Source organism: Dendrobates tinctorius, unplaced genomic scaffold (genome assembly GCF_039654945.1).
Source record: "Dendrobates tinctorius isolate UK_male_01 unplaced genomic scaffold, ASM3965494v1 ptg000097l, whole genome shotgun sequence".
Taxonomy (NCBI): Eukaryota; Metazoa; Chordata; class Amphibia; order Anura; family Dendrobatidae; genus Dendrobates; species Dendrobates tinctorius.
The window spans coordinates 620,216-632,744 of record NW_027361765.1 but is presented as its reverse complement, the minus strand read 5'-3'; the positions used below and the strand labels follow the sequence as shown (position 1 = coordinate 632,744).

Sequence of the window (12,529 nt, the reverse complement as noted above, 5' to 3'; positions counted from 1 at the left end):
TTGGGCCAAATCTCATATAAAATGCATTGGGTTAGGCCGGCGTCACACTAGCGAGAAATACGGACGAGTGCTATGCTCAAAAACAATGCATTGCACTCGGACCAATGTTAATCTATGGGGCAACTCCTATCAGCCTATTTTTTTTCGGCCGTTTTTTGGGGGCTGAGAAAATCGCAACATGCTGCGATTGTCAGCGTAATACGCCCGTAATACGCCAATTCAAGTCTATGAGGGCTATAAGATGCGCCTTTTCTGGTACTTAGCCTCTCTATTCCCATTGCCTTTAGTGGTGGCTCATGGGTTAATTATAATGGGTTAATGTCACCTTGCTATTGAAAGGTGACATTAAGCTGGGTTAATAATGGAGAGGTGTAAATAAGACACCTAGGCATTTTTAATCCTATAATAGTAAAAGGTTGAAAAAAGACACACACACATTAATTAAAATTTCTTTTAATGAAATAATCACACAAAGTTTTTGACAATATTTATTATTCTGCTAGTCCAACAGAATCCATTGTTGTCCTGTAAAAAAACAAAAAATAAAAAAACAACAATATCCTTGCATCTCCACAGTTCAGTCAGGTCCCCTGCTGCAATCCATCACAAGGGGTTAACTAGTTTACAACAGGGACCGGTGCTAATGCTACAGGCCCCCCTGTAAACCACTGCAGAATTAATGAATTCATCTCGGTGCAGGCGCCCCGGCTGACCGGAGATGAACTAATAAGTGTGGGAAAGTTTCTGAACTTTTTCTCACGCTATCAGTTCACCTCCGGTCAGGTGTGGACTCAGCGCAGCCTCACTGACTACTGCTGATGTCACTGAGGCTGTGGTAATCTAATTATTAGTCAAAGACATATAAAATACTAAATGAAATGAAATGGTTTACTGTATACAAACCATGTGTCATTTCATGTCAGGTTTTGTAATGATATTACAGAAGCCGGCAATTTATTTATTGGCTATTCTGCTATGTAGAACTCTATGAAATATATATATATATATATATATATATATATATATATATATATATATTTGTATTCTATGCATCTATATCTATTCTTTTGTTTGTGTTTTAACCTGTCATTGGGATGCATTATATGTCCATTTTGCAAGCCGGCGAGAAAATCTTGGCATACGGATGCAATACAGATGTCATATAGATGCTTACATGCACAAAAATAGCATCCTAGCTTTGCCAACGGATGACATACAGATCACTGTTCAGGGAACGCTTCTGCGTATTACGACCGTAAAATACGGACTGTATTTTTATACGTTGTGTCTGACTCCGGCCTTAACAATGAAAAACTGCAGTCAGATGAATCAAAATTTGAAATTATTTATGCAAATCATGGATACCGTGTACTGCAGACTCAAGAGAAGAGGAATCATCCAGCTTGTTATCAGCGCACAGATCAAAAACCTGCATCTCTGATGGTATGTGGTTGCATAAGTGCCTATGGCATGAGCAGCTTAAACATCTTGTAGTGATTACAATATGGCTATAGGAGATTTTCAAATTATTACATTCTTATACATTTTCTTTACATTTTTCACGGGTTCCCAACTATTTTGGAATTGGTGTTCTAATAAACGTACAAATTTTTAATGATGATAGGGCTATTATTTATGCTAATGTGCTGTACATCAATAGCACATCCGCAGTAGAAATCTGAGTATCAGTCTACAAATTGTACCAAAGAGCTTTTAAAATAAATAAAAATGAAAAAAATAGTTACTAAAATACACATTGGAACTGCCATAAGGCAACATAACCTTAGATATTACTTTTTATGTTTAAGGTGGGAGTATTTGAGTCACATCATTGTATCAAGACCAAAGAGTTGGTTGAATTCAGTGAGCAGCAGCTTGTAGACTGTGACAACGGAGATAGAGGCTGCTGTGGAGGATTTCCAGAGAGAGCAATGGCATATATTACAAGTCATGGCGTCATGCAAGCCAAAGAGTATGAATATTTAGGGAAGGTAAGCTTTTTCTATATTTTATAGATTCTTGTTAAAGATACAAAGATTGTTAATTATGTAAAGCAAAGGGTCTACTGTTTGAACATACTGTAGGTGGATGTAGACACTGGAGACCACACAGCTAAGAAAATCCATGGAGCCCCTGTTCTGAGAAGTCAGGAGAATTGATATCTGTTCATTCCCACAATTTAAAGGGGATTTCGAGGCCAGGGTTAATCTCGCACATGCAATGTCCACCGTAAACATTGGATGGCTGTCGGCCAGATGATGGTTCGACGGATTATTCAGCCAGCAAAAGTGTCGTCTGTCTCTCTCATACACTGAAGCACTTGTTGAGCTGATTTTCTGTGTTCTCTATGAGAGAAATATAGAGGTAACCTCAGCACAAAAGAATATATCTGTACTAGATCAAGTGTGGGCAATTCATTTTCCTGAGTGCCACGCGATAGACTTTGACTGTTGAGGAGGGCCGAACCAATATGTTGAAATATACTCTGTTTAATATTATCATTAACATATTATTATATATTCATTTTACTGCTACTTATTGATCAGATCAAAATCATAGAATTAACTTATTTTAGAAAGTTTATAAAAAGCAGCAAAACGTACTGCTCATGTTATTCAGCCTTTGTAACTTGATGAACATCACTCTTCAAAATAGTATGATGCCCTCCAAGACCCCACACAGAATGATGGTCCCACAGCTCCACCCAGTATACAGGACCCCACAGCGCCAATACACAATATGAAGCACCTACTGCTCACCTACACAGTTTGATGGTTCCCACAGCCCCGCACACAGTATGAGCACCTACAACATCTCAAAAAGTATGGTACCACAGTATGATGGTCCTTACAAAATAGGAATGCCCACACAGTCTCCAACACAGTTTAAACCCCCACCACAGTCTGATCCCTGACAACCCCCAACATGGTATGATGACTCTCACAGCTCTCCATAAAGTATAATGGCCTCCACAGTCCCCCAAAAGTATAATCCCAGACACAGAATGATGACAGCCATGCAATATGGTCCCCTATATTTCCACATATACAGAATGATTATCCTCACTGTATGATCTCCTATAGCCCATAACATATTAGGATGGTCACCACATCCCCCAACAGTATGATAGCTCCCACCATTCTCTATATACAGTGTGATTGCCCTATTGTCCCAGAATAATTTCCAAGAGTCCTCAAACACACTGACGACCCCCACAGCCACAAAACACAGAATGACGCCCAAAGTATCATCTCCAACAGCGCCAATATACAAAATGATGACCCCCACAGTCCCACAAATACAGAATGATGATCTCCATAGTCTTCCAAACACAAAATAATCACCCCCACGTTATGATCTCCCACGTTGCCCAACACAGTATGGTTACCCCACAGTATGATCCCCATAGCTCACCAACACAGAATGGGGCCCCACAGTATTATCTCCACAGGCCACTAACACATGATAGCCCCCACAGTGTCCCACTCTACTACTTCTGTACCCCAACTTCTTCTGTAACTTCTTCACTACGTTGCTGCAGATACTGTGCTCTTTACACTTCTCTTCTTCCTTAATACTCCCACTTTTTCCTTGGATGGCTGGGCTACTACTTGCACAATAGCTGAGCAGCTCAGGCCAGAGGCCACCTGAGCGGCATCCAGGGGTCTGCCCCTGATTGACTATAACCAGGAAATGTCACTACCTTATTCCCCAGCTATCCCTTCTAGAATTAATCTCTAAGTGTCCTACAACTAAACCTTTCTATGCAGTGTACTCAGTGTCCCCATCTAGTGGCCCTTTTCCTATCTGCACTGTCACTAGCTTACATATAGTACAAAAATACGAAAATACGGCACAATTAAATATATTGCAATTATATACACGACTCATACAAATATGTTAATTATGTACATGTAAACAGTAGCATCAACATTTAAAGGGGCAAAACTCTGACCCCCTTAGGCCAGGTTCACATTGCGTTAACACAGCTCTTTCCAAGCATAGTGTTTACGGGCTGCGTTAATGCTATAGCAAAATGCAATATGCGTTATGCTATACGGCTAGCGCTGATGACTCATCAGCGCTAGCGGTGACGGAGCCTCAGATGCTGCAGCCCGCGTCCGAGGCTCCATCAGTGAATTACGGCACATCGCGAACGCATGCCGCTTTCTGGCATGTGTCGCGATGCGACACATAATGGGGGTCAATGGCAGCGTTAACAGACTGTGTTACTCAGCGTTATACCGCGGTGTAACGCAGTCGGTTAAAAGGACTGTATAACGCATTGTGACCCCACCCTTACACAAGGACATCAATAGTACTAAAAAAATTACATTATAAGCGAATCAATAGGTTAAGTATAAGGGAGAGAAGGGAAGTAAAAGGGTAGAAGTAGAGGGCTAGATCAAATGAATGGCTTTATAGCCAATAGAAAAACATCAGTATGTGGTGCAATAATGCACATGGCATAATAGGTAATGGTATAGATAATTTATGATAATCTCCTAGGAGGATAACAACATCATCATCATAATGTAGGTATCATGAATCTCAGAAGATACTTGTATATTTATATTCTGAGATGAAAACAAGTAGATAAGTATCAAATAGTAAAAATAGGAAGTAATATCTGTCTATGCATGGAAACAGAGACTGGAATGGGAAAGAGCAACCTGGGAAAAAAGATACAGACAGAGAGGGAAAGTAGAATGATATATATTTTTAAAGGGAATCTGTCAGAAGGTTTTTGCTATATAATCTGACTGCAGCAGAAAACAGGGCAAGAAAAGCCTGATTCAGACTATGTATCACTTACTGGGCTGTTTGGTGTAGTTTTCATAGAATACCTGATTTGTCTGATGTAAGAGAGCAAAGTCTTCTGCCCACACCCCTAACTGGCAGCTTCCCCCGTGCATCATCAGTACAAAGCAACTAATCTCATTTTAAAATTTTCAGAGGAACATTACTTGGCCTTTAAATCTCTTTACACCATCAACATCATCAATATTCCCCCTTTCCTATCAGTGGCTTCACATCTAGCAAATCTAATCTCCTGTTTCACACTGATGAGGGGCAAAGAACCCTAAATGTGTCTGCGAATTGAGTGTGTGATATGGCTTCTAAAGGCCCCGTCTCACATAGCGAGATCGCTGAAATGTCACAGATTTTGTGATGCAACAGTGACCTCACCAGCGATCTCGCTATGTGTAACACGCAGCGGCGACCGGCCCCCCGCTGCAATGTCTCTGATCGTGCTCGAATGTCCCAGGCCATTTTTTCATCATTGGTGTCCCGGATCGCTGCTGCATAGTTGAGTAGATCTGTCTGTTTGACTAGCGATCATGTAGAGATGTACTAGCGATCCTTACCAGGTCGTATCGTTGTCGGGATCGCTGGAGCGTCGCTATGTGTAACAGTATCTTTATTCTAAGCCATGTTTCAAAGTTGCTTCAAGGGGCTATATTGACTTTTAGGATTGCTACCTTCAGTAGGTGGCACTAGAATTCAAGTCCTCTTCTTCTCTGGAAAAGCTATTTAGATAATATCTGTACAGTCCTTCTTGCTGGATTTATTAAAATACCGAATTTAAGCATAATCTATGGCATTTATTCTCTTTAGTGCTGAGCTTCCCTATTAACTTAATCGACAATTGTCTGTGGCCCCAAAAATATTAGTGTGTCTGTTGAACATGATAATATTGATGGGTTCAACCAACATTAATCTAATGTGAATTGGTGGGGGCTTACAATGCCGATTCTGTAAATGCGCAGTATGCACAATGCCAAGATTTCTCTCTGCTTGCCGCATCTAGTGGTTGCCATGTGACCACTCATATGCGATCACACCTACTTACTAATCTCTTTTTTGGTCTTAGGTCTTGTTCCCATCTCCCTTGTTTCCTAACATTACATTATCCGTGTTGAAACCTTACAGCTTTTCGGGAGAGGGAGATGATGGCAGTCCTTGTTTAGAATGATCTAGCAAAGTAGAAAAGAAGCCTGTATGTCTAAGAGAACAGAGTATTCCAAAAGTTCATTGTGTTAAACGAATCACATCTATAACCAACCAATCAAATGTGTTTCTATATTATCCAGCAAAATCAATGTTTATACAAGCCTGATAATGCTGTCAACCTCAATGTGACCAAATATTACTTGCTGCCTGGAGAAGACAATATGGCGCTGACCGTGGCAGTTAATGGACCAATAGCAGTTGGAATTGATGCAAGTCATGACTTTCAGCTATATTGTAATGGTAAGTTATAGCTGGTAAAATCATATACATCCGCCTTGAACAACTTATAATTACTAGTTTAGAAACGCACAAATATTTTTAGAAAATCTGCAAACCTTCAGTTTGTACCAAGCTTTTCACATCATAAATTGATGATATATACTTAGGAGTTTTTTTCTGTGAGTGTAAACTATTCTGTATATCAATAGCATAATACTTGTGAAACAAACTATACTGTATATTATAATTTTAGGCATTTTTGAAGGTGATTGTAGTCCATATCCAAATCATGCCGTTGTTATTGTGGGATATGGTACAGAACATGATCAGCAGTCCGATGAAGATATAGATTACTGGATAGTAAGGAACAGGTAAATGCTTTCACAGTGGCCATACAGAATCAAGCAGTGTCTTTAATACATTTTAAGAATTATGATGATATGTAAGATTAAAATGGAAATTACGGCAATGGAAGAGCAAACTAATTTATTCATAAAGCTTTCAGGGTAAATGTATATGTGTAGCTTGAAGTACCTTGTTTCCAATGTAAATTCTGTGCTCTAAAGCTACTTTCAGACTTGCGTTACCAATCACAGCGCTTGGCTGCCGCTAAGCTCGACCCCTGGCCACGCCTCCTCCGCTCAGCTCCTCCTATGGTCGTATGACGCTGCATGCGATCAGCGTACCCTATATTTAGCATTGAGTATGCTGGCCGTGCGCTGGTATGCTTTTGCCACTGCATACGCCCATTTTGCACTGCGCCAACATGCGCCAAACGCACCATGTTGCATTTTTGTGCACTCGGCGCAGCGCAAAAAGGGTGCATGCGCTGGCAAAAACATACTAGCGCATGGCCAGCATACCCAACAATAAATTTAGGGTACGCTGATCGCATGCAGCTTCATGCAACCATAGGAGGAGCTGACCGGAGGGGGCGCAGCCAGGGGCGGAGCTTAGTGGCGGCCGAGCGCTGCGACTGGTAACGCAAGTCTGAAAGTAGCCTAAGCAGACCATACATAATAGTTTTTATGAGAATACATTGAAGAGTCACCAAATTATTGCACAGCATGAAGTTGCCTATAATTTGTCTACTTTTGGTGTTTCAGTGAATTTCCCAGCCAGCGCCGATAAAATGAGCGGTGCTGGCTTAGCAATGCCCACCATCTAATTCATTAGCAGATGTGACCTACTTTACATGAGAAATATTACTCCGGTCTTTGATTGGTGTGAGATTTCTGGCAAGGTGGAGGTGGAGGAGCACGCTTCACAAGTGACTTGTGCTTCTTAATGAATTAGGCCCCTTCATTAACACTGGCATTCAGATCTCCGTACTGACTTGGGGCCACAGAATATGTTCAAATATTAGCCTGGATTCATCAAGACCACCAGTTTTCTCACCAGTCTTGATGTTCTGCGTTTAAAGAATCAGCAGCATATGACAATTGGCATGCACCTTCATGCGCCACACTATAAATCTTACTTCAGTCACCGACTGGAGTAAGATTTCTGTAGTAAGTAACAGCAGAACTTGTCATGAATTAGATGAGCTATGGCATCATGTACCTGCCGCACCAATGGTCCCACCCAAGCTCTACCAAAATGGGTGGAACTGGTGTGAGAACACCAAAAGTTGCAAAACTTTTCAAAGCAATTTACATTAGAAATCTGCCAAAATTCCTTTGATGAATCAAGGCCATTGAATATTTACTGGAGAATGTGTTGCAGAAAGTTCTGCATTCATCTGAAGCAACCCTATTCTGATGAGAGGAACAATTTTTAGTTGCAGACATTTCTTCAACAATATCTACAGTGTACGAATTCACTATAAGGCTATATGCTCATGCTGCGGATTTGCTTGAGGAAATTTCTGCACGGTCTCTACTTCTCTTGGCAGAAAACGGAGTTGAAATTCCACGCGGATTTGATGCGGATTTTCATGCGTTTTTGTAAACTAAATAAAGATATATTATTTAAAGGGAATCTGTCACCCATTTTTAGTGATATCATGTAAAGATAACATTCAATTGTGTGTCACATAAGGATTCTATTAGGACTTTTGATTCCCACTGACCCCACACCTTTGATGCATAAATACCTTTTTTATCTTGGTTGAGATGTATGTAAATTGCCGCGGTCCAATGGGCGGGGCTCATTCGCCTTCTCCCCCCCTCCTCGGCTTGCTAAACGTAACTTCATCTGTGAATATCACAGATGTGGTAGTTTTTCTGGGCTTGCGCATTGAAAAGGCCCCTGACGCTTGCGCAGTATGCTTTGCCCAAACGTGGGCAAAGCATATAATCGGTGCTGCGCATGCGCCATTATATTTCAGTGCGATCTATGCCCCGGAAGTCTTCACATGCAGGACACTCTTCCAGGATGCCGGATGCTGAAAAATACCAGCGCATGCGCAATAGCAATCATATGCTTTGCCCACAGTTGGGCAAAGCATACTGCGTAAGCACCGGAGGCCTTTTCAATGCGCAAGCACGGAAACACTACGTGAACGCAGGAAGAAGAGCGAAGAAATGCGTAGAGCAAGACAGGGAGGGGGAGAAGGCAAATAAGCCCTGCCAATAGGACAGGACCGCACCTCACGTTGGCGATTTACATGCATCTCAACCAAATAAAAAAAAATATTTATGCATCAAAGGTGCGGGGTCAGGGGGAATCAAAAGTCCTTATAGAATTCTTATGTGACACACAATTGAATGATATCTTTACATGATATCACTAAACATGAATGACAGATTCCCTTTAATAAAAAAAAGAATTGTGATGTAATTTCCTTGTTCAACCTCTTCCTTTTCATTCTCCATTGAAGACCATAATATCATCACATACCATGTTCAAATATAATGTTTACACAAACAAAACAAATATAAGTGAAGATACATATATATATATATATATATATATATATATGTATATATATAAAAATGTGTAATACTAAGTCCGAGGTTTAGTAATGAACAGGTGTCAGCCAGACACCGTCATTAATAAAATGGTACATAAAGAGTTAAATAAAGACACACACACACACACAAAATCTGCATAAAACTGAATATCTGTTTATTTTTAAAAAATATAAAAAAAAGATTGCATTGGCTACCGCATAATTTTCATAACCAGCAGAGGAGAAAGCTGATGGCTGAGGGCTGATGTTCATATTCTGTGAAGGAGCCAATAGCCATAAAGGTTCCCAGACTATTATTCTCAGCTCAAAGATGTTTGCTTAGCCTTTACTAGCTAGTTTCAGAAGAAACCCCCCAAAAAAATTAACATGGGGTCACACTATAAAATTGAATCAGCAAAGGCTAGGCAGACAGCTATGGGCTGATATTAATAGCCTTGGATGGGGCCATGGATATTGGCACCCCTTCATTCTAAAAACATCAGCTCTCAGCCACCCTAGAAATGGCACATCTTATAGATGCACCAGTTCTAGCCTCGCTCTTCCCACTTGCCCTGTATCAGTGGCAAGTGAGGTTCATATTTGTAGGGTTGATGTCACCTCTGTATTGTCAGGTGACATCAAGTCCACGGCTTAGTAATGGAGACACCTATCCATTATTAATCCTATAGTTATATGGTACATAAAAACACAGCCAGAATAAAGTCATTTATTTGAAATAATGACACAGACTCCTTTATTGAATCTTAATTAACCATACTTACTGAATGCCTAATCCCCGATTCCCCCTTGTCCTGCAACAAAAATAAAATAATAAACCAATATATAATACTCCCTGGTCTACGTAGTCTATTTAATACCGAGTGTCCCACAATGATCTCACATGTAGAACAGTCACATCGGGAGATGTGACCGCTCTACCCAACCTCCAGTGATACTCTGACAGGAGGTAATGTCTGCCACAGTGTATCACTGCAGTGCCGTGAGAGTTCACCTGAGTTCATCAGCTCCAATGCTTTCACTTACAACACTACCTCTGTGTGAGAACTTTTCCACGCAGTGGTGCCGTAAGTGACAGCACCAGAGCTGATACACTGCGGGATGAATACCTCCTGTCAGTATATCGCAGGCCATAGGCTAGAGCAGTCACATCTCCTGATGTGCCTGTTATACACATGAGATCGCTATGGGACAGTCGGATTACCTGGACTATGGCGGACAGGAAGTATATGTTGGTTTATTATTTTACCTTACTTCTAGGAGACGGCACACACACGTAGATACCCAGTCACCCGCACACACAGGCACGCACACAAACACAGACACCAGCAGACAGTCGCGCACATATTCTCCGCCCACACATATTCTCCGCCCACACACATATTCTCTGCCCACACACTCTTCCTCCTTCTGACATTTCCTTTTCTGCAGCATTTCTGACAGCACATCCGCAGCAAATCCGCAAAGCTTTTACAGTAACACCTGCGGTTTTGCTGCAGATTTGACTGATTCAATGGAAGTCAATGGGTGCAGAAACGCTGCAGATTCGCAAAAAGAATTGACATGCTGCGGAAAATAAAATACTGCAAGTAAGGACAGAAAATTCCACAGCATGTGCACAATAATTCAGGAATGTCATTGATTAACATTTGTTTACTAATCACTTGCAGATTTATAGCATTTGAGCGTGAAAAAATGCTGCAAATCCGCAACATGTGCACATAGCCTAAAACTTCCAAGTTCTAAGATATTGTGCATTATCTGCCATCTTTCCAAACCTCCAGACATAGGGTAGCGTTACACCTAGCGATGCACCAGCGATCCTGACTAGTGATATGACACGGTCAGGATTGCTGGTGCATCGCTAGGTGGTCGCTAGTGAGCTGTTAACAGGCAGATCTCACCAGCGACATCGCTGGGGACGGAGATCGCTACTTACCTGTCAGACGCGGCGACCCTGCGTCCTCCCGCCCGGCTCCACGCCTCGCTCGTCGGCGCCACAGGAAGCGCCGCAGGAAGTGGTCGACGAGGAATGGTCCAGGATGTTCTCGCGCGATCAGCAATAACCAGTGGGGGAGCCGGTTGGAGGTAAGTATCAGACACAGCGATGTCGCTAGCAATATCGCTGCAACGTCACAAAATCGGTGACTTTACAGCGATATTGGTAGCGATATCGCAGTGTGTAACGGGGGCTTTAGACAGGTAGTGCTTTCTAGCAATTATTATTCAGCGCTATGTTTAGATAATTGTGTTATCAGCAGGGACTGAAGATTTGGATTAGTTTGTGTGTCTAAATGTAGGCTTTTTTCTAATATCTTCCTTTCATTGTTTTTCATACAGCTGGGGTGAAGACTGGGGTGATCATGGTTACGTGAAGATGAGGCGCAATGTGAATGTGTGTGGTATAGCGTCACATGCTTCCTCTGTGGACTTGACACGCTAATGTCTAAAGAAAAAACTCAATAAGATCTATTTGACATATCATAAATCAAATCCTTGTGATCACAGATGTAGTATCTGCAACTGAATCTTCCTTAGCGCATTTACATACACGGCTACATTTATTTTTTGTATAATTGTGATGAATAAAAAAAAGATGCATGAGCAAACTTCATGTGGTCTCTTTTTTATCAGAAACCATGGGGATTCCAGTGATAGGACCCCAAACAATCCTAAATTGATGGCATATCAAACCAATACATCCTTATTTTATAATATGGGGATACCCCTTTAAGGTATGGAGACACGTCAGGGGGTTTGTATTGCTATTAAGCAGTGATCCTTAAAGGGGTTGTCTCGTGTAAATAGTGTTCAAAACTCAATAAATCATGTGAAAAGAAGTAGCAATATATTGTACATAAATTAAAAATATTATATGGTTTTGTACATATGTTACATTTTCATCTGTAGTAGTGCCCATGTTGATCTTGTGGTTAAAATGATAGTTCACTTTCAGTGGTGGACCAACATGTCCAATAGATTCCGGGCATTGTGCCTGGTCATACTGCATAGTGATCTGACACTGAAGAGGCTGATACCATGTGGTTAGAGTCTGGGGCTGGGTGTGAAATTTTAGCCTAGAGCAGACAGCACTGACCCATGGGTCATGGCCCCATTTACATTTGCCTGACAAAATGGTGCCTAGATAGAATATGTACTCATTATAGTTTTTTGGGGGATGTCCTCATTTTTTTTTCTGGACAGACTTTCCTCAATCAAAAACATTGGAGTGTCTCATTATTATCCAGGTCAATGATTAAATCTGCCTATTTGAAATTAATGAGATCTATGGGGTTGAGATGCAACCCATATGTCAACTAAGTGCAGCCTGATTTTTGCATAAAAAATGAACACAAGGACCAAAAATGGATGATAACCGGATCA

At 41.2% G+C, this 12,529-nt stretch overlaps 1 protein-coding gene across 1 annotated transcript in view; it reads left to right on the top strand.

The window, feature by feature from the left end:
• Nucleotides 1-11,754, top strand: part of LOC141098888 (cathepsin L-like proteinase) — a 29,950-nt gene extending 18,196 nt beyond the window's left edge. The window contains exons 4-7 of the mRNA XM_073586853.1: nt 1,809-1,991; nt 6,096-6,255; nt 6,488-6,605; nt 11,486-11,754. Coding sequence (XP_073442954.1) covers nt 1,809-1,991; nt 6,096-6,255; nt 6,488-6,605; nt 11,486-11,588 — 564 coding nt within the window. The 3' untranslated portion in view covers nt 11,589-11,754. The remainder of the gene's footprint in view (nt 1-1,808; nt 1,992-6,095; nt 6,256-6,487; nt 6,606-11,485) is intronic.
• The last annotated feature ends 775 nt before the right edge of the window (nt 11,755-12,529 follow it).